General features: G+C 40.8%; 1 protein-coding gene and 1 non-coding gene across 8 annotated transcripts in view; both read right to left on the reverse strand.

Annotated features, from left to right (window-relative positions):
* The window catches only part of SLC39A12 (solute carrier family 39 member 12), a 143588-nt gene that overhangs the window by 117739 nt on the left and 2756 nt on the right, over nt 1-23093 (reverse strand). For all 7 annotated transcript variants that reach the window (XM_053573192.1, XM_053573199.1, XM_053573194.1 and 4 more), the window contains exons 3-6: nt 15822-16103; nt 10886-11093; nt 10565-10737; nt 7003-7177 (exon numbers count right to left, since the gene is read on the reverse strand). In XM_053573192.1, the coding sequence (XP_053429167.1) occupies nt 7003-7177; nt 10565-10737; nt 10886-11093; nt 15822-16103 (838 nt within the window). The remainder of the gene's footprint in view (nt 1-7002; nt 7178-10564; nt 10738-10885; nt 11094-15821; nt 16104-23093) is intronic.
* Nucleotides 11166-11272, reverse strand: LOC128573267 (U6 spliceosomal RNA). The gene has a single exon (XR_008376410.1). It is a non-coding gene; the product is annotated as a U6 spliceosomal RNA (small nuclear RNA).

A 23093-nucleotide genomic window follows, 5' to 3' on the forward strand; every position in this document is an offset into this window, starting at 1 on the left:
GAAGAACATACCATGCTCATGGATGGGAAGAATCAACATTGTTAAAATGTCTATACTTCCCAAAGCTATCTACCTATTCAATGCCATTCCTATCAAAGTACCTACATCGTACTTTCAAGATTTGGAAAAAATGATTCTGCGTTTTGTATGGAACCGGAAAAAACCCCGTATAGCTAAGGCAGTTCTTAGTAACAAAAATAAAGCTGGGGGCATCAGCATACCAGATTTTAGTCTGTACTACAAAGCCATAGTGGTCAAGACAGCATGGTACTGGCACAAAAACAGAGACATAGACACTTGGAATCGAATTGAAAACCAAGAAATGAAACTAACATCTTACAACCACCTAATCTTTGATAAACCAAACAAGAACTTACCTTGGGGGAAAGACTCCCTATTCAATAAATGGTGTTGGGAGAACTGGATGTCTACATGTAAAAGACTGAAACTGGACCCACAACTTTCCCCACTCACAAAAATTGATTCAAGATGGATAAAGGACTTAAATTTAAGGCATGAAACAATAAAAATCCTCAAAGAAAGCATAGGAAAAACACTGGAAGATATTGGCCTGGGGGAAGACTTCATGAAGAAGACTGCCATGGCAATTGCAACAACAACAAAAATAAACAAATGGGACTTCATTAAACTGAAAAGCTTCTGTACAGCTAAGGACACAATAACCAAAGCAAAGAGACAACCTACACAATGGGAAAGGATATTTGCATATTTTCAATCAGACAAAAGCTTGATAACCAGGATCTATAGAGAACTCAAATTAATCCACATGAAAAAAGCCAACAATCCCTTATATCAATGGGCAAGAGACATGAATAGAACTTTCTCTAAAGATGACAGACGAATGGCTAACAAACACATGAAAAAATGTTCATCATCTCTATATATTAGAGAAATGCAAATCAAAACAACCCTGAGATATCATCTAACCCCAGTGAGAATGGCCCACATCACAAAATCTCAAAACTGCAGATGCTGGCGTGGATGTGGAGAGAAGGGAACACTTTTACACTGCTGGTGGGACTGCAAACTAGTACAACCTTTCTGGAAGGAAGTATGGAGAAACCTCAAAGCACTCAAACTAGACCTCCCATTCGATCCTGCAATCCCATTACTGGGCATCTACCCAGAAGGAAAAAAATCCTTTTATCATAAGGACACTTGTACTAGACTGTTTATTGCAGCTCAATTTACCATTGCCAAAATGTGGAAACAGCCTAAATGCCCACCAACCCAGGAATGGATTAACAAGCTGTGGTATATGTATACCATGGAATACTATTCAGCTATTAAAAAAAAATGGAGACTTTACATCCTTCGTATTGACCTGGATGGAAGTGGAAGACATTATTCTTAGTAAAGCATCACAAAAATGGAGAAGCATGAATCCTATGTACTCAATCTTGATATGAGGACAATTAATGACAATTAAGTTTATGGGGGGGGAAGCAGAAAGAGGGATGGAGGGAGGAGGGTCGGGCCTTAGTGTGTGTCACACTTTATGGGGGCAAGACATGATTGCAAGAGGGACTTTACCTAACAATTGCAATCAGTGTAACTGGCTTATTGTACCCTCAATGAATCCCCAACAATAAAAAAAAAAAAAAAAAATGGTCAGGGATTCACAGATGCCCTCTGTTCAAGCTTCAGCTGCTGCAAATGCCACAAGAATCTTTCTCCTGGTAACATCTAACAGGGATATGGAAGTTTTAAATAGGTGTTATATATATGGGATAAAAAGTTTTCAATTTTTAAGGGGAAGAATGAATAGACTCACGATGGTCCGAATGTCTATGTCTCCCCAATATTCATATGTTGAAATCTAAGCATCGAGGTGATGGGTTAGGAGATGGGGTGTTTGCAAAGTGATTAGCTCATAGGGTCTCCCCACCACCTTGAATGGGACTAGTGTCCTTCTAACAGGCCTGAAGAGACCAGAGTTACTCCCTTCCACTAGGAGAGGACACAGCCAGAAGGCACCAGCCCAAGAGCCAGGAGGCGGACCCTCACCAGATGCCGAATCTGCCAGTGCCTTGTTCTGAAACTTCCCAGCCTCTAGAACTGTGAGAAATAAATGTCTGTAGCTTCTAAGCTGCCAGTTTATTGTATTGGATTGTAGTAAGGATTAAAACAAGACATTCACCAAATAACCCTATTGCTTTGAAGTACCCTGACTACCCCTTACTAAAAATCACTGTGGCAAGCAAGGACTAAGCTCCCCTCCCATCCCCAAAGAAACTAGAGTAGAACCTCTGTAAATTGACCACCCAAGGGACTATAACCTGGTCAACATACAGAGGGGGTCAACATAAGGAACTAGGCCTCCTGTACTGATAAGCACGTGTGGTGCTTGTCCAGTCTATGAAATTAGGTCCACGTAAGGAGGTGGTCAGTGGAGGGAAGTGGCCAACTATGGAGGTTCTATCGTAAATTCTCTCACTTGAAACTCCAACATCCATGGACAGTCACTAGTAACTATTTCCATCTAATCACATTGAAAACCTCTCAAAGGCAAGGAACAGTGTTATAGGGGAAGAACAAAGTGTGGCACCATCGTAGACCTATGTTTGTGCACAAAACAAGTACACACTTTGGAAGAACTTCCTTCCACTCTCAAAGCTCTCAAAGTTATTTGGAAGATCCAAGGGCTTATTATCCTCAATGACTAAAGTGAGCGATTTTATTGATGAAATCTGATCAATGGACATGTAGGAGCTAGTAGCATAAACAGTCTACATTTTAGATGTTTGCAATATTTTTTATAATCCTGAAAACTTATTTTGCATTTCTAGGCTTCCAGGATTTTTTAACATTCCAAAAGTAAAATTTTTAACATTATTCAAACAAAAACAAATACATTTGAAGGACCAGAAATAAAGGAGAAGGAAAAGAAAGAAAAAAGATAAAAATGACTTTCAGAGTCAAGTATAAATGATATGGGGTTTAAAAGTTACTCACATCATCATTTTCATTTAATTGCAGATATTCAAAGCAAACGATTCCTTCCCCCACACTTATTTAGAAATTACTGACAAGTCATGGCAAACGTTTGTAAACAGTGAGGAAAAGTAATTGTGCAATTATAGTTTTCTTTAGTGATTATATACTTTAAATCAAACCATTTCATTATTATAATACTTAAAGCTCCCTGCAGTTTTTTGTTTTTTTTGTTTTTTTTATTTTTTTGAGACCATCTTCCTCTTGTTGCCCTGGCAGAGTGCCATGGTGTCATAGCTCACAGAAAACTCACACTCCTAGGCTTGAGCAATCCTCCTGCCTCATCCTCCCAAATAGCTGGGGCTACAGGCACCCACCACCACCACGACACCTGGATAGTTTTTCTATTTTAGTAGAGGCTGGGGTCTTGCCCTTGCTCAGGCTACTCTCGAACGCCTAAGCTCAAGCAATCCACCCACCTTGGCCTACCAGAGTGCTAGGATTACAGGTGTGAGCAACTGCCCTAGCCATTCGTGCAGTTTTCAAAGAAACTATCCTCTCAAAGTCTGTTATGATAGAAAGTGTCCCATTCTCACCATCCTTATATTTTTCTAGAAAGTTTACCCTTCACCTTAAATCATAATAATACAACTGGTAACATGGCAATAGGCTTGTGATTATAAAAAGACCTATTTTGAACAAGTTGTAAATTTTACAGAGGTCTAATATTGAAATACCTTTAGCAGTACATTGAGAAGTTTGCAAGAAAATGCAAACTTCCATCTACCTGCCACCCTTTGCTGCTACAGGAAGCCCTATAAAATGGTATAAAAGGAGGGGGAAAAGAAAGTCGTTTTTCCACTGGTATAGAGTTTCAGTGTTACAACATGAAAAGGTTCTAGAGCTCTGTTGTGTAACATAAATATACTCAACACTACCAAACTGTACAAACACAAATGGTTAAGATGGTACATATTGTGTCGTTAAGTATGGTACTACCATTTAAATATTAAAATACAATAATAAATATTTAATAAATGGTTTAGAATGGTCATACAGTTACATCCAGGTTTTATTTCATTCTCTTTTTTTAAAAAACCACATCGTTAAAACATCCCTACAGATCTTCAACAAAGTTTCATAACCCTATTCCTCCCAAATAGACCCTGTATGGTCTCATTTGAATTTTAACGTGGGCACTTGGGTGTCTAATCAAATTCGAAGTTGTCACTTTTTGGTGGTCACTACAAAGGACAATAAAATGTCAAGAACTCATAGGACAAATGAGGGTGTGACGTTTCCCAGGCAGATAGGGAAGTTTCAAGACCCTTCAACTCCACTGTGGCTCATCTCCTCTCTGTCCCACGGGCGGCTACAGTGGGAAACTGGAGGAGAAGGAATGTTTCGTAATGTCAGCGCTTATCAAATCATTTTAGACCTCTGTGAGTTAGATTTCATTTGCTCTCGTGTGGGAAGCACAGCCTAAAAAACATAAAACCTTTGAGTTTTGCGGCCTTCAGGCTCTGTGATAATTTGCCCAGGTTTCTACTTCAGTGTCATGGGGTCCCTCATGATTGGAGTCAGGAACTCGTAACCAGGTTCTAGCTAAATGTTTGGCATTACTACAAGAGGACTTGACCTCGCCACTAAATTCTTAGCCACTTCAGAGAAGCTGCCTTGGATAGGTCTGAAGTTTGAGCCATAATAGTCTTTCCTAGAACTTCAACTGAAGGTAGCACTTAGGCGGTGAGTTTCTACACATTAAACAATATTTTCTTTTTCTTTTTGAGACAGAGACAGAGTCTCACTATGTCACCCTAGGTCAAGTGTTGTGGCGTCACAGCTCACAGCAATCTCCAACTCTTGGGCATAAGTGATTCTCTTGCCTCAGCCTCCCAAGTAGCTGGCACCCGCCACAATGCCTGGCTATTTATTTTATTGCAGTTGTTTAGTTGGCCTGGATTGGGTTCGAACCTGCCACCCTCGGTGTATGTGGCTGGTGCCATAACCACTGTGCTATGGGCACTGAGCCCAAACAATATTTTCTTAATAGTGTCTCTGTCCTCCTGTCTTCAATGTAACATCACACATTTCTGTAATTCCAAAAGGTCAATCTGAACCTTTTCTGCTAATTGTATAATGCAACATTTTCGATGGAGGACAGTAATATTTTTCTAGATTCTTTAGTGAGTGTGACTTGTTGATATTTTTCATAGCAAGACTACTTATTCCTTAGAACAATGTTTTTCAACCTTTTTTTATCTCATGGCATACTTGAACCTACAGTTAAACTTCCATGGCACACGCAAATTATGTTGATTAAAAAAAAAGAGTTAAAAAAAAAGAATACACTTACTGTGCTTTGAACATCTTTCAAGAATAATTTAAGATTGTTAAAAATTTTGGCAGCACACCTAAGATCCTCTCACGGCACACCAGTTAAAAAATCACTGTCCTAGAAAGATCTAGAAGTTCATTCAAGAGGGGATATGACTTTTTCATAGATCTTAAGTTCCAAACCCTTTTCTGAGTGGCCTGTACGTATCAGGCACCATGTCAGGTGGTGGGAATATAAATATGCCCCAGGAAGTTCCTTGGTGCCACGCTTCTGTTCTCATCCATTGTGTGAGCATCACCGGCTGACCACCAAGTGCTGAATTACTTAGCCGCTCCCTGCTAATGTATTTTTTTTCCTCTCAGTGATTGTGGAGTCTTAGGTAGGTAGGCCCCAGCATGGTTTTGCTCACATAAAATCTTCAAATGCAGAAGTCACAGTGGGGAGCTGAACAATTCAGATGTGATGGGCATTTCAGGCTGTTTCAGAGAGAAAGAAATGTCCCAACACCTCTCCCCGCTTCATTTCAGTGCCCTGCCATTTCCCTTCTGCTCCTTCCTTTCTCTCCTCTCTCTCTCGTAAATAAACCCAAGTTCCCCATCCTTACACTTGTAAATTCTCTTATAAATTTACCCAAGTTCCCCATCCTTACACTTGTAAATTCTCTTATAAATTTACCCAAGTTCCCCATCCTTCCACTTTTCATGACTTCTAAGCTCTCTAGTAATTTCTCTAAACTATTACCCCAACCATCTTTCAAGCTTTCTTTGTGGGGCATATTGATGCCTACACGAGACTTTCCACCATCCTCCCAGCACCCGAGAGAGAGAGAGAGACACAGCTGTAAAAAATGTTCATCTAAGGCCCTCAGATCCACTCATGGTCACATTTTTACTATGTATCATGGATGTTTGTACGCCAATAATTTTAATTTTGGACTTTTAAATATACAATGCTTTAAATTTACTGAACACTTTTTTGTACACATTATTTTATTTGAACCTTAGAGGGACCCTGTGATGCCTTCCCATCCTGGGGCTACCAACCACATCTGGAAGGCTGGTACCTCCTTCCCAGAGCAGTCTGATGCGCTTTGATTTACCCCAGTGTGCCTTTCTTTTTAATACACGCCATCATGGGAGGAAAAAAAAAAAAAGCCCCAGGAGCTCCCAGCTTTCCATCATGCAGAAAAAGAAACAGGATCTGGGAAGCAGAGAAATTAGTTAAGATTGCAGAGTGTCTGGGAAGAGAAGGCGTAACTCAGGGCTGTGTTTCAGACGCCAATGCTCATGTCCTTTTAAATCGTACCACTTCTCAACTATGGACTTTAAAGTTGGCCCATGATTGAGTCCAGTTCAGGAGACAAAATCAATTCATATAAACTATATACAAAATGTAATACATTCATTGAAAAGCAGTTTGCCATAGTGATGGGAGACAAGGACTCTGGGGCCAGCTTGCCTGGGTTGGAATCCCAACTCCACCGCTTACCAGCTGTGTGTCTTTGGAAAGTTATTTGACCTCTCTGGGCCTCAGTTTTTTCAACTCTAAAATGTGGGTGATAAAACCATCTAGCTGGTAGTGTCGTCAGAAGGATCACATGAGTTGGTGAACATAAAAGGCTCATCACAGCACCTGGTATGTAGTAATTACCCCACCTTCGTTGTTATTACCGTCCACATCAGTTTCCCGAGGGAAGAACAAGAACTTACTTTCCAGAGTGCTGGGGAGCAACTTTGCTTGCTGGTCCCGGGGCAGCTGGCAAGAGCAGCTGAGAAGTTGCTGGATGATACCAGGACTCATTTGCTTAAAGTCCTCCTTAGAGATGGACAAAGGGTGGCTGTTCCGTAGAAATATCTCCACCAGCTGTCTAGCAGAGAAGCAAGTCTGGGAGGCGAAAAACATTGATCATTACTAACTTCAGCCCTCAGCCATGTTCACTCCCGGTCGGCATTCTTGAGGACTCAGGACTAGACAGAACAGCCAGAACGAACACCTGAAGCCATGTGGACATACGTTCACCTGCAACCTTTCATCCCCAAATGATTTCTAAGGATTATTTGAAATCTCTGATCCAACTCTTCGGTACCGTGCTTCTATTCCGAGTATTTTTTTAGTGCAAGTTTTAGACACTTTCTTCTTTCTTAAAAAAGACATGCTACGCTTTACAAGGTGTTGAAAGGTGTTCCAACCCGCAGCCTAAGGAAGCCTGGATGTTTTTGTTGTTTTTCAGCAAGAATAGCTTTGCGTCAACAAAACTCAAACTTCTCATGATTAGCAAGAGCTCTGTGGTAATGAGGTCACTGTCTGTAATACCTCCTGATTTAATAATCCCGTGTAAGCGACATGTATTTTCCAAAGCAGTAAGTTAAAATTTTAAAAAGTGAACACTGTGTCAACTAGCTGGTATATAAACATTAAATGATATGGACACTTCTCAATGGAGAGCCCTTCTCTGCAAAAACAGGTGAAAACATTACTTCCTATGACTTCACTGATTTTTATCTAAATAGTTACAGTTTTTCTCATTATTTGGACATATTTATAAGAGAAAAATAAGCAAAAAGTATCACAGGTCTCTCCAAACGGCCACAAGGCATTTAATTGTCCATCTCAGAAGTAAGGGCTGATGTTTCGTGTGTCAAAAATTATAAAAGTTCTGGGTGACACCTGTGGCTCAAGGGAGTGGGGCGCCGGCCCCATATACCGGAGGTGGCGGGTTCAAATCCAACCCCAGCAGTCTCTGGGTGAATGAGAATGGTATATAGTTTTGCCAGCATAAATGGATGCCTCCTATTCAAATAAGACACCAAAGCAATGTCTTTGTGAGCTGTAGTTGCAATCAATAAGAACTAGTGATTTACAAAGCTGGTCTGATTTTCCATGCTCTCATATAGGTGTTTTAAAAACACATTGCTAATCAGAAAATACTGACAACCCATTCTGCTGTTTTTCTTCCCCCTCACATACAAATCTTTGGGGTTGATGCCATGGACAAAAAGCTTTATCTAGATCAGGAACTATTTGGTCACGTGCAACAGAACCAACTGAAACCAAAAAGCAAGAGGAAACTGCATTAGGAAGTCATAGAGAATGGCAGAGGATCCAGGCATTGAAACCATGGCCATACCCCATAAGGAACGGCAACTTGAAGCTGGAAATTAGAGCCAGCTTCAGGTGAGCATGTCTGCGCTCACTCTCCCCGCTGCCTCCTGCCCCACATTTATTTCCTTCCCCTCTACCCGTATCTATTTCCTTTCACAACGGTCCTCTCTCATTTAGTAAACACGAGGCCATATGGACTCCCGCTCTGAAGTAAACTTTCAGTCAAAGAATCCAAGAGTGGGTTGAGTCTTCAAGTGCTGTGGGAAATCTGATTTGTTCAGCCAAGCCACACATGGGCTCTCTTGGATCAGGCATCCATCCATCCGGTACAATCAATTTTGCCCATGTGGTAGGAATGTGCAATAATGCTGTTCAAACTCTGCCTCATCTCTATGAGGGAATCACAGAAAGTTCTCTCCTACAAAAGAGCACCCGCGGAAAACTAAACTACCTCCTTTGTCACAATAATGTGTGCCAAAGACAATATTGTCTTTTCCACCATGTGTTACCGATGGAATGTAATTCTTTCATCATTAAAAACATCAAATAAATAAATAAATAAAAGGAAATGAGCACAAACTTTGGTGGAGGAAACCCTCAGAATGAATTTTCCTACTGGAAAATGCTGGCCTAGGAAGTAAAGGAATGGAGAGAAAAACAAAAACAGAATGTCAGGCATCTTTCCCTGGTTCATTGTGAAGAACATTCAGTATTATTAAGAATAAGTAAAGGGGCGGGCACAGTGGCTCACACCTGTAATCCCAGCACTCTTGGAGGCTGAGGCAGGAGGATCCCTTGAGTTTAGGAGTTTGAAACCAACCTAAGCAAAAGTGAGAACCCTGTCTCTACTAAAATTAGAAAAATGAACCAGGCATGGTGGCCAGTGCCTGATGTCTCGGTGACTGGGGAGGCTAAAACAGGAGAATCAAGTGAGCCTGCTGTGGGGTTGCTGTGAGTGGGGCTGATGCCACGGTACTCTAGCCTGGGCAACAGAGTGAGTTCGTCTTAAAAAAATAAAAAGTAACATAGATATCTTCAGAAAGCCATCTGTATATTTAAAAAAAAGACTTTTGCTTTTTTTTAATGAGACTTTCTCAGTTTTAAGATATAGGTTATGTTCAATAGGAATATTCCTCATTAAAATACAAATGACAAAAATGTTTAACTTATTTAAATCAACATTTCCCAAACCATAACATGGTCGTTAAGAACACAGAATATGCTAGCAGACAACCTATGTATATATCAGTATCTGTGAACTTAGCTAATGACTTACTGGCTCCATGTCTCAATTTACTCATCTGTAGGATGGACTAATATAAACCATCATATGGCTGTTACAATAGCTAAATGAGGTAATGCAAATTAAATAGAACAGAGTTTGACCCACAGTAAGTATTCAACAATGTAAATCGTGATCATAGGACATTAATGTCTCAGGATTTTAAAGGATTAGACCACAGAAAAATTCTATGATCAAAGTTTGAGGAATGCTTGGTTTGATAAGACTAAAGAAACATCCGTTTAGTAATAGACCTCTCTAGACATCATAAGTGAAATGTGCATTTCCAGTATTTGTCCACCTGATTTGACCACAGTTCATCAAGACACAACAGTGAAGAGTGACCCTTACAACACAACCTCACAGATTTGGGAGAAGATAAATATATCACCTTCTCTCGAAAACCTTCTTAGTGCCACCCACAATACAGATACTTTTCTGTTGCTTGCTGTCCAAAGTAATATCTTCTTACTCTAACCTTTAAAGTGTTGGTTCATCTGTTCTCCTTCATCTGTAAAGTCTGTTCTCCTCTACACCTTGTAAGTTCCATAGGAGCTGTGCCTAACTTTGTTCAACTCTGCATCTGTCATGCCCAGAATGGTGACTGGCAAATAGCAAGTGCTCACTATGCATTTTCTGAATTAGTTATGCACACATTCAATATGGACCCAAGGGAAGAAAAAGCAATATGTATGTCTTGTTTCTATACCGACAGAGATAGACTTGTAGAAAAAGAAAATCATGACCACACTATGGAAATAGAATACTTTTTACTTTGAAGAAAGTATACATTACCTTTTAAATTTTCTACAACTCTAATAGATCTTTCACAGCTGGGATTCCTTTGGTAACAACAAGTGAGGATATGAGAGGAATAGTGTCAGTACCTGATCCAAAGAAACTGGACCTGCATCCAACTCTTTGTCCATGGAGACAGATAGATTGGGGTAGTCCCAATCATGGATTGCTGGGTTGCTTTGTTTCCTTTGAAGTTGATGGATTTTATCCTTTTTGATACAGGTACTTCTGGTCCAGAGAGTGTTGAGGAGTTGGTCTAGTTCTAGAAATTTCATATAAAATCCAGTATCACACAGAATAGACAGATCACGTTCAGAATAATCAGTCATCATAACGTCACCATTTTTTAATTGGCATAGTATATTCAGTAGATGTGGCTTGAAAATTAAAGTAATGAATAATATCCTTACCTGATAGGTGGAGGGTATTGGTATTATTCAAAACATTGAAAATATATTCTGTGAAATAGTCTGGTGAAGGCAAATTTCTTTGTCCCAGACAAACACCTTGGAGGGACAAAGAGATGATCGTTGCTGCCAGTTGAGGAAGTGTATTTTCATCAGCACCATGTTTGTTTAGGATTCCGGATTGTTTCTGCAGTGTTTTGGTTTCCATACACTGAAATCAGATACAAAGTATGGAGAAAATTTTAACTTCTGAATTTCTTTTTTTTTTTTTTTTTAGAAGTACAAAAATATGGAACGCTTCACGAATTTGCGTGTCATCCTTGCGCAGGGGCCATGCTAATCTTCTCTGTATCGTTCCAATTTTAGTATATGTGCTGCCGAAGCGAGCACAACTTCTGAATTTCTTTTGATTAAAGCATCTCTTGGATTTTCCCCCCAAAAGATAAGGAATAGTTCATCTAAAAGAAAATGAAATTATTCATCGGAACTTGACTATCATTTTCCCATCTTGGACACAATACTCTTTGGAAAATAGTTGTGTCTTTTTTATCTGCTGTAATACTGAATTTTCTTACTTCCACACCATTAGTCCTCATTAACTCAACTTTTCTCATTCCACTCTTACAGATGTGTTTTCTCCAAGAGGATCTCCTATTCTTGTTGTTTAACATCCTTTCAACTGATAAATTGGTTTTCTCCCAACTTCAAGTCAAATCTGCATTCTCTACCTTGACTCCACACAGGCTCAGTGAGGGGCACCCCCACTTCGCATCTGCCTTCAGTCTCAAGCTCTGTGTGGTGCATGCTCACTGCATATCAAAGCTAGCATGGTAAACAAATGGCACTTAAATAAGCTGAAAATCTTCTGCACAACTAAGGTTACAACAATTAAAACAAATAGACAACCTTCAGAATGGGAAAAGATATATGCGTGTTAGGAATCTGACAAAGGGTTGACAACTAGAATCTACAGGGAACTCTGATGAAAAAAGAGCAAACAATCCTATCTATCATTGGGCAAGAGACATGAACAGAACCTTCTCTGAAGACAGACAAATCGCTAACAAACATTTGGAAAAAATTGTCCCTAATCAGAGAAATGCAAATCAAAATCACTCTGAGATATCACCTAACCCCAGTGGGAATAGCCCACATCAGAAAGTCCCAGAGCTACAGATGATGGCATGAATATAAAGAGAAGGGAACACTTCTATATTGTTGGTGGGACTGCAAACTAATACAGTCTTTTTGGAAAGAAATATAGAGCTCAAAGTAGACCTCCCATTTGATCCCACAATCCCATTACTAGGCATCTACCTGGGGGGTGGGGGTGGGGGCAAAATTTTATCATAAGGATGTTTGTGCTAGATTATTTATAGCAGCTCAATTTACAGTTGCCAAGATGTGGTAACATGCTCAAATGCCCATGAACCCAGGAATGGATTAACAAAAATGTAGTATTACTATTCAGCTATAAAAAAAGACGGAGACTTTATATCTTCTATATTAATCTAAATGGAGTTGGAACACATTCTTCTTAGTAAAGTATCAAAAGAATGGACAAGCAACCCTCTAATATATTCAATACTAATATGAAGCCAGTAGACGATCTAATATATCCCACACAAGAGAAAAACTCAATTCAATTCAAGTTGGGAGAAGGGGGCAGGAGGGTGGAGGACTGGTGTGCTCAAACCTAATGGGCACAATGTAAGGGTACATGGCACACCTCCTTGGTGTAGGACACAGCCACAACAAGGACTTTATATAACAAATATAAACACTGTAACCTAATTGTGCCCTCATATTAATCTGAAAAAAATAAATTAAATAAATAAAAGCTAGCACAGTGCCTGTGTTCTTTGAACTCCCAGAGAAATAGGACTTTAATCATAGGTATAGGCTGATGTCCTATGCTCAGTGGTTAGAGCACTGGCCCCGTATACTAGGGGTGTTCGGTTCAAACCTGGCCTGGGCCTGCTTAAAAAAAAATCGTAAGTGTCATTCAATTTTCCTTGATTAAGTTAAGAGCTCCTGAAAGGCTTGAATTTTGCCTTATATTCCATTAGTATTCCCACTCAGTTATTTAAACACTACCCTAAGCCCATTACATAGGAAGTAAAGAACAAAATGAATTCATCAAAAGAGACATCAAAGGAAAGTTATCACATCAAGGTTTCATTCTTATGACAAGTTCTTATTGGATTTTCTTTTTAACCTATAACTAGAGAGCTTAGCTTGGCAGGATCAAGATGGAGACTTTACATCTTCTGTATTAATCTAGATGGAGTCAGAACACATTCTTCAACTGTAGTGTGAAGTAGAGTAGAAGGCTGAGAGCCAGCTACCAGAATTTTGATAAATTTGGGGAAGAAGTCAGAAGTTCCAAGGGTGAAAACAACACCTTGGAAGAACAGAGAGCATGAACCTTGTAGCACATAGTTTCCCACGGAGGTTGTGAAAGAGTAATGGTCTCAAAGTTCCATTGAGGGTAAAGGAAAATTTCAACCTCTGTTTCTACCCATGAAGTCATCTGGGTGTGAATCAGGAAGGCCCATCCTGCACACAAGAGGCAGAGCTGCGGAGCATCATGACATGGAAATAGTGAACAGTGGAGAGAACCAAAGAGGTGGCAACATTAAGAGATTGATTCAGGAAGAGAAAACACAGAATGGATTCAACAAAAGAGAATGAAGGAACAGAGGGGTGCTACCTTCAAGACTGGTAGGGCGGTTGGCTGGATTAGAGTACTCTGGTGTGACATTATTTCTCTAGCAGAGCTACTTGAGGCTGATCTGGAGGGGCTGTTAGTGGTTTGACCTATGGAAGATGAGGCCCACACAGAATGAAACCATAAAATGCAGTAGTGATGGGCCAAATGAGCCAGCACCTCCCGTGGCCTCACTCCAGCTAGTCAGGAAAAGCAATTACCTGTAGTGGGCTGCGGAAAGCCTCCTGCAAAGTCTGGGCTGACTGACATCCTAAGGGACCCTGGCCAGGTGAGTGGAATCCCAGGCCCTTCCCAGGAACTAGAGGCAGTGATGTTGTATAGGACTGTGGTCCCCAATCCCTGGGCCATTAACTGGTTCCAGTCTATGGCCTGTTAGGAAGGGGGCTTCACAGCAGGAGGTGAGTAGCAAGGAGCATCATCTGTATTTACAGCCACTCCTCATCACTTTCCTCACCTCCTGAGCTCTGCTGCCTGTTGGCTCAATGGCAGCATTAGATCAATACTAATATGTGTTAGCATTGAACACTTCTAATTATAGAGGAAAGGAAGAAAATAAATTCATCAGAACTTGAATGGCGTGAACCCTACTGTAAACTGCACATGTGAGGGAATCCAGGTTTCATGCTCCTCGTGAGAATCTAACACTGCCATTGATGCAACAGGAGGTGGAGATGTGGTGGGCTTGAATCATCCTAAAATCACCACCACCCTACCCCAGATCTGTGAAAAATTATCTTCAATGAAACTGGGTCCTGGTGCCAAAATGGTTGTGGACCATGCTGATCTAGGAGATTGTTGGTCTAAGAGTTTTGACACAGCAGTTCAACTCTTAATGACTAAAGCTAAATAATGCATTTCTATATGTGATATTGAATTATTTTGTTAAAGGAATGTTTTATTTCATAGACGACCCTCTGGAGCCTAGATATTTGCAGTATGTGTAGGATAACCAGAAGCCTAGATTTATACACACCATCTGCCTCAAAGTGCCAACTTTCCATTTTCATTTCTATTTCATCTGAACCAAAAGTCAGAAATGGGTAGAATGACTAGAACCCTAGTAATTAATTTGAATCAACCTTGTAATACATGGATTTTTCACTGAAGAAATTATATAGCCTATGAAAGTATCTGGTTTAGGCAGAAAATTGAATTTTATAAGGGAACCCCTTTATTGAAAACAAACATAGGAACAAAAACACGGCCACATTTTGAAATTTACAGGATTAGAGCTATTGATGTGACATTCATGAAGTCCCGAGCCAACAAACAGCCTTTCCATTTGCTCTGCCAATAACATGAGAGATTAAACATATTTACAGCAAATTGAAGGGTATGTTGGCTGCTCATTAAGCTGCGACATGATTGCCCAGATACCTTTGGGCTCCTAGAAGCCAGAATTGAGACTAAACAAAATTTCTATGTGTCAATGAATAATTCAAGAGATTAAGGGGCGGGGGGAAGTAGATTTTACCATACTCCTCAAAATGTGATAATGACTTCTCAATTAATTCTTGGAGAAAACGTAGCTTAAATACACTTCATGCTCAGGGAACTTTATCTGCTAAAACTTCCCACTGTTAATCAGAAAGCAAGAACCTAATCGGAAGGCCAACTTTTGCTGGAATCAGCAATGGCGACCACAGAGTCCAGGTGGAGTTGGCAAAGAGGAGGTGCATTTTTATGACCCCTGGACATAAACAGCACAAATCAAAAGTCATACAAGAGACATTATCTAGTGTTGGCAATCAATGAGGAATTTTTTTTTGCAAGCTGCTTGTTTGGTGAAACAATGATAAATTCATCTTTCTCAACGTGTTTCTACCTACTTCCCTGGCCAGAAGGCAAAGTAGATAGACACACTGCCTTTTACCACCACAGCTCAGTCCTTGGCAATTCACCAAAAAGCCTTGAGTCACTTACTTGTGTACTCAGGGGGACGCGGGAGAAGAGAGCTATCCTGTCACCTGGACTGCCTGTCCACCCACTTAACTTCTGCATAAAACTCATCTTCCAATTAGTCATTACATTTCCACTTTTGGACTTGAAATTTTAAATTATGTCACTCAACAGCCCAAAGTTAAAAACCACTTCAACCTCCCTTTGGAGTTCTTGAATGTCTGAGAAATAAATAAGGAAAAAAAAAATAATAAACTGCTGAGACTGGATCTTTGTTACAGAGCCAGTTGGCAATTTTCTGCTGCTTACCTGGCCCCTGGAAGTATTAAAGTACCGTCTGGTGAAACTCAGGATATCTTCTGTCTCATTCTGTGAAAGGAAATAGGAGTCTTCATCCTGCCTGAGGCTCAGCAGGCTGTGTAGGTAAAATTTATACTCTTTATTACTCATGTTGAGCTTTGAAGAACAGATCTCTTCCTGATGGACAATGTAATAGAGGAGGAGAAGAGAAACTCTCTGGATCACTTCTTCCTGAAACTGATCTTCAAAATTTCCTCCAGCTAGTAGCAACAGGGCATCTGGTTCAAAACACTGTGAAAACAACAACAACAAAAAAAAAAAGAAAGAAAGAAAGAAAAGAAAAGAAAAATAAAGCTTAGCAAATTGTTCCAAAACCAATGGTTCAATGGAGACTATAGAGTCTTATGATTTTAGGAATAGAAGGTAAAAGTAGGCAAGCCCAACAGCCAGATTTGGGGATGAGTGTCATGACTGGACTTCTGTATAACAATGATGCCGTCATGGGGAATCCTTTTTCACTAAGAGTGGTTCCACCGTCTCAATTACAGTTGATGCAATTTGTTGATTTAATGCCTGTATAAAACTGGCTGACTCTTTGGCTTTTAAAGTTATATCAAAGCTGGGTGCAGTGGTTCAAAGTATCTCAGCACTTTGGGAAACTGAGGCAGGAGGATTGCTTGAGGCAGGACTTCAAAACCAGCCTAGGCAACATACAAAATACGTTGTTTTGTCTCTATAAAATATATATATATAAACATTTTTTAAATGAGCCAGGCATGGTGGCAGAAAGTAAAAGAAATAGGTGAGGGCGGCGCCTGTGGCTCAGTCAGTAAGGCGCCGGCCCCATATACCGAGGGTGGCGGGTTCAAACCCAGCCCCGGCTGAACTGCAACCAAAAAATAGCCGGGCGTTGTGGCAGGCGCCTGTGGTCCCAGCTACTCGGGAGGCTGAGGCAAGAGAATCGCTTAAGCCCAGGAGTTGGAGGTTGCTGTGAGCCGTGTGACGCCACGGCACTCTACCGAGGGCCATATAGTGAGACTCTGTCTCTACAAAAAAAAAAAAAAAAAAGAAATAGGTGAAATTAATTTTAATATTTTATTTGACCTTATATATCCAGAGAAAATCATTTTAGCTTATGATCAAAATTATAAAAATTACTAAGATATTTTATAGCTTTTTCTGTTGAAGTCTTTAAAATCTAATGTGTATTTTACAGTTACCAGCACGTCTCAGTTTGGTTAAGCTACATATCAAGTGCCCAATAGCTCCATGCAACTAGTGGCTACCATGTTGGACAGCGTAGCTCTAGAAAACACCGTCTTTAAAATTTCTTATGTTATTAATATTCTAAAATTACTTTACTTATTTCTTCTCTCTTCCGTAAGAACATGGGGCCCACTAAGGCTGGGTTTTGTCTACTTTGCGCACAGTTCTATCCTCAGCACACAGCTCAAACTCAAGCCATCTGCCCCTTCTACTCTGCCTCAGAGAATTGCTAAAAATATCTTCATTGAGGAAAACCAGAACATGCCACCCCACAATACACCACTTTGCCACATCCATTATTTTGAGCTGGAAGCAATTGAGAAACATCAAACAGAAAGGGCTACCTTCCCCCTTTCTACCTAAAAGCAAAACATATTTTGCATGAGAAAGGTACCCTCACTGTATCAAGAGAACATTCTTATCATTGGAGACAGGAAGTTAATCCTGAGATGAATCTGTACAAACAAACTTTACTAAAACAATGCTTATCATCCATTAGTATCCCATGTGTATTTCCTGTTTGCTTTCCAACAATTTCCCAAGCCAGACCAAACTCCTAAATTCTTACTCTTGTCACATGTCCACAACTTATTGTTCTTTGTCAAAATGGTATATTAGACCCTGAGACTAACTGCTTCTTTGGGGTTTTCACTTTTTCTATGAAGCTCTCCAGGCCAAATAAAAATATTAACATCAAATAAAATGTGTGTGCTTTTTATCCTATCAACTTGTCTTTTGTCAGACTCCAGTCATAGACCCTAAGAGACAGTCTTTTGTTCCTTATACTAAAGCCTTGTTTGTTTCACAAACCACAGACAGATGCCTGGAATCTATAGTCTGAGAAGTTTACATGCCTTACGGTTTTAATCAGCCTTGTGAGACAGCAAGAAGACGACAGACACAGGAATTGTGAATGGAAAGCTCTCTCAGCAAGAGAGAAGCTGCCTTTTTGCCAAACATTCCTGAGACTTCTCAGGAGATGTGAGAAGCAGCCCCATGACACATCAATAGCCTCCAAGTTAAGGCATTGAGGAATGGCTATCCTGAATCCCAGAGGGAGGTGTCCCACTGTAGGGACAATTTACTATAATATCTTTTAATCTAGTCTTCTCTACAGTGGAAGTTTGGGGAGTTCTCCCTGTTTGCTGAGTAACCCACTCTGTAACATCTGGTATGTACCATCTGAGTCAGGAAGAAATAAATGTCATCTCCAAAGCAAAGCATAATTGCATCCTTCCCAAAGCCAAACAGACTTTAATCCCTCCCCAACTCAGCTGCAGGGATATCAAGAAGCCAGCAAACAGAAAGGATGCAGGGGTCCCAATAAGACCGACTCCCAGTGCAGATATTATACTCTACCTCTGATACCAGGGCAGCCCTTTTTTGTTCCCTAAGTGGCCCACAAAATACATGTATTGATAGCTGCTGGCAGAGCTGACACCAATACCCAAAGTGGTGAATGAGTTAAAACAAATACATTATAAAGCCATTCTTCGTACCAAATAACCTCCTGAAACCAACCCTTTGGCAGGATTAGCTACTATTTATTGGCAGACAAGCATCCAGAACTGTGCTAAGCACCTTATACATCAGGGCATCCCTCAGTGTCTGATCTAATTGGTTCTATAAATGTGTAGGATAATGGATTTTTTGATAGTGGGAATGCTATATCATTACTCTAAATGGACAAAATGTCTCCAGCTCATACAAAAATTTCCACATAGTATAAAGCATTTAGAATACCAATTACCCAATTATTTAATGCATAATGAATTAATGTGCACATTTGTGTGCAGTATGCAAGGATTCTACACAGGATCAAGAGTTATGTTTTCATTCTATAAGGAAAGTGTACCACAGTATATATGATAACCAGTTCTGTAAGTAACTTGCCTAAAGCCACACAGCTAATGGTCATGAACTGCCTCAGTCTTATTTCCTACAAGGACAGGCCTTATTCTCTTAGCTCTTTTGTGCCATGGAGAACACAGGCTAGAGATCCACCAATGTATTTGACATGCAACCCCTTTGACCAGTAATCTTCAGTGTGGTAGGACCAGAAGTTACTAGGAGACTGGGGGGTTGGTCAGCCTTTAGAACTCTCAGAACAAGATTCAACCAAGGGGTTGAATGCATTTATCTTTATACACTTTCAAGGGCTGCTCAAGTTGACTGATGGGGCTGGACAAGTAGGAAGAAGAATGTCCACAACACAACAGATAGGATGCTCATGTGGCCACCAGACCACCCAGAAACATCAGGGCTTGGTGTGTGAGCGTGCAGCACCAGCACACAGGCACACTTCATCCCGTCCAAGGTGCCTTGTACTTGTGCTCATTCATGGGTCCTCCCTAGGGTCTTTGCTGTGTATCTTTCTGGGGTTAGGAGAGCCGGGTATGGGACAGCAGAGAGCAGGGTCCACACTGGAATCATGCAGATAGGCTTTCCAGAACTGGTATGTAAAAAGCCTACAACATGGAAGGTAAAATGTGTTCTTGGGAGGCCAAGGCAGGTGGATTGCCTGAGCATCCAGGAGCCTGCCTCAATGCCCTCAAATGTGTTCTTGACCTTGAGAACTTAGAAACATATGGAAGCACCTTATTTTGTCTGAGTAGAGATTTGTCACCTTGAGTGCTTGTCCTTATTTCAATTTTCTGACACCTGCTGTCTTAAAGCTTAACTGTGAATCACATGGCCATGAGCTGGAAACTTGGCCCTCTTTTATGAAATTGAACTTTAGAGAAGTTACCTTTAGGTGGTGGCTCGGAGGAGTACCACAGAAAACCTCAGAAAAGCTAACATAAGAAAATATGAATTCTTCCCATGGGCATAGGCATGCCGAAAAAGCATATGGGGGGTGTCCCATGGCAAGGGGTGGGTAGGAGGCAGTTTCAGTTCATCTCTATTTGACTGATTTTCATTGTTAAAGTTTTTAGCAGTTGGCTCAGTTGTGTTTGGGAGAGGATGTTTAGCAAACTTTTGAAAATCTTGTCCACCCCATAGGCATCAAGATCTGTCCAAGGCAGCTGCTTTTGGTGAAGTAAGTCTTTGTTAAAGAAGAATGAACTCATTCACGAATAATCCATTAATTTTCCTTTTAATCTTGTCAGGTGGAGGCATAAGATTTAAAGGGGGAAAAAAATCCCATGGATTCTGGGAATTGGTTTTAAAGACTTCATAAGGAAATAAACATTGAGAAAAGGCTAACTAAAATTCAAGGCCTTCCTTACAAATTAAATAAGACAACCCAGATATTTGGGAGCAATTGTCCACCATACCTTGTGGCCAAATCAGATGGCCTCCCCAGCTATGGCAACGCTGCTTTGCTAATTTCCTATGCCAGTTAAGAGCTTCAGTGATCACTTTCTTCTTGTACATTAAGAAGACAGCTGTCTTAACTGCAGGATAAACTTCAGGGGTTTTAGGACCAAAGACTGAGACTAGATTTCGAGTAGTGGGAAAATCCCCTGTCCCCTTTAAAATTCTTGGGTTTTTTATTGTTGGAGAATCATTCAGGGTACAATGAGCCAGGTTATACTGTTTGCATTTACTGTTTAAAGTCCCTTTATAATATTTTTTTTTCTTTTGGAGACAGAGTCTCACATTGTGGCCCTGGGTTGAGTGCTGTGGCATCATAGCTCACAGCAACCTCAAATTCTTGGGTTCAAGAAATTCTCTTGCCTCCCAAGTAGCTGGAACTGTAGGAGCCTGCCTCAACGCCTGACTAGTTTTTAGAGACGGGGTCTTGCTCTGGCTCAGCCTGGTCTCCAACCTGTGAGTTTAGGCAATCTACCTGCCTCGGCCTCCCAAATGCTGGGATTACAAGCGTGAGCCACCACACCTGACCTGAAGTCCCTCTATCAATAGTGTCCTGCCCCAAAAGGTGTATTACACACAGTGGCCCCACACCCCCCTCCTTCCTTCTCTCCATCCCCTTCCTCACTCCCCCTCCCCCATCATGTACCAGCATCAATTGTCCTATCAGAATTGAGTACATTGGATTCTTGCTTCTCCATTCTTATGATGCTTTACTGAAAAAAATGTATTTCAACTCTATTCAAATTAAAACAAAAGATGTAAAGTCACTGTCCTTTTTAGTAGCTGTATAGTATTCTGTGGTATACATATACCACAGCTTGTTAATCCATTCCTGGATTGGTGGATACATTGTTTCCATAATTTGGCAATAAGGACATTTGCACTAGACTATTACAGCTAAATTTGCAATTGTCAAATTCTTGGTTTTTGTAAGGTTTTTTCAGGGGGACCCTGGGAAACACGGCTACCAACTAAATGTATCTACCAAAGAGCTGAAGGATGCCACTAATGGGAGGCACTTTAGGGGTCTGTACTAGAGTCAGCAGCTTTTCTGATGGACATAAAAGAAAAGTCTTAGCAGAGAAGAGTGAGAATAAACTTCTTGGATACATAAGATCAAGCTGGGTGCTCACCACACTTTATCTGATCACAGTTGTGACAAGGGGCTAGGATCAGTTATGAATTAAATGGAGACCCTTTAGCCAGTGGTCCTCTGCCTTGCATGGGTCTTAGAGTTGCCTGGAGCAATTGCTGTGAAATCCTGAGCATCTGGGACAGTTCAGGGGACCTCTGCAGGGAGGAAGGAAGGGTGCCATCACTCCAGTGTCCTGGGTAAAGGAGAGTTCAGACACTGCCATGAGGTGCAGGGAACGTAAGGACAGAGGGACATGGGCTTGTCTGAGCTTGTCCATGTGATCCCCACAGAGCTGTCCCTGAAGGACTTGTCACCTTATGGACGAGAAGACCATGTTTCAGTATGTCCCAATGCTAGAAGGTGCCACAACAGGGCTCTCTTCTCCTTCCAGGAACCCATGCAGGGTCATGGTTCTCATCGTCACTGAAGTGGAATTTATCCTTCTGGAGTCACTTAATCCCTAAATTCATTAAAATTACATTCTAACCCTATTGTTAAAGAAAATGCCAACATCAGGCAAGAACTACCCATTTTCAAAGGCTGCAGTTTGAATAGATTTATCAGTAAATGGGCAGTGCTCTCAGATACTTCAAATTGTTGACTTTTTGTTTGTTTGTTTGTTTGAGATAGAGTCTCAAGCTCTCACCCTGGGTAGAGTGCTGTTGCCTCACAGCTCACAGCAACCTCAAACTCTTGGGCTTAAGTGATTCTCTTGCCTCAGCCTCCCAAGTAGCTGGGATTACAGGTACCCGCCACAACGCTCAGCTATTTTTTTTCTTTTTTTGTTAGTCTTGCAGTTGTCATTGTTGTTTTAGCTGACCCAGGTTGGGTTTGAACCCGCCATCCTGGGTGGCTGGCGTCCTCCCCACTGAGCTATGGTGATGCCCAAATTGTTGATTTTTTAAACCACCCAGTTTTCACCTAGACCTAAACTTGGAAACATTATTTCCTTCTGACAAATTCAAAACACCCACTTCTTTTTTCCCCCAGAACATTAAGGACGTAAACACACATCCTTGCCCTCTCTCTTCACCACAGCATTTCCAGCATGAGCTCTGCATCTCCACAAAGTCCCTAAAATGACAAAAGAGACTCGGCAAGAAGTTGAAGCTCTATGGTTTGCACCAGAACCTACGTGTTTGGGAAATCAAGAGAACTCTTTGTTTCTTCTGATTTTTCATGAATGAAAACATCAGCAGCGAAAGGGTGAGACAACAAAAGACCGTGTTTTGAGTCCCAGGAATGAACCAATTCCACTGAAAGCCAAATTGGACAGATTCTTGGTAACATCACAGGAGGCAGTTAAGTGCAAAGCCATTTTCCCCCAGCCCTGAAAAATGGAGAACTGTTTTGCATGTTTATATCTCCCCAGCAAAACTAATATTTAAGCAGCCTTAATAAAGCATTCTCCCTTCATTAAAGGAGAACATTCCCCTGAAGCAAATTCTCAGAGGACGTTAATAAGATAGGACTTCTGGATATTTCCAGAAGTTTCTATCTTTATATATTAATGTCATCACAGATGAGTCACCTATTATAACACATTCCTTCTGGAATCCATC

Source organism: Nycticebus coucang, chromosome 20 (genome assembly GCF_027406575.1).
Source record: "Nycticebus coucang isolate mNycCou1 chromosome 20, mNycCou1.pri, whole genome shotgun sequence".
NCBI lineage: Eukaryota > Metazoa > Chordata > Mammalia > Primates > Lorisidae > Nycticebus > Nycticebus coucang.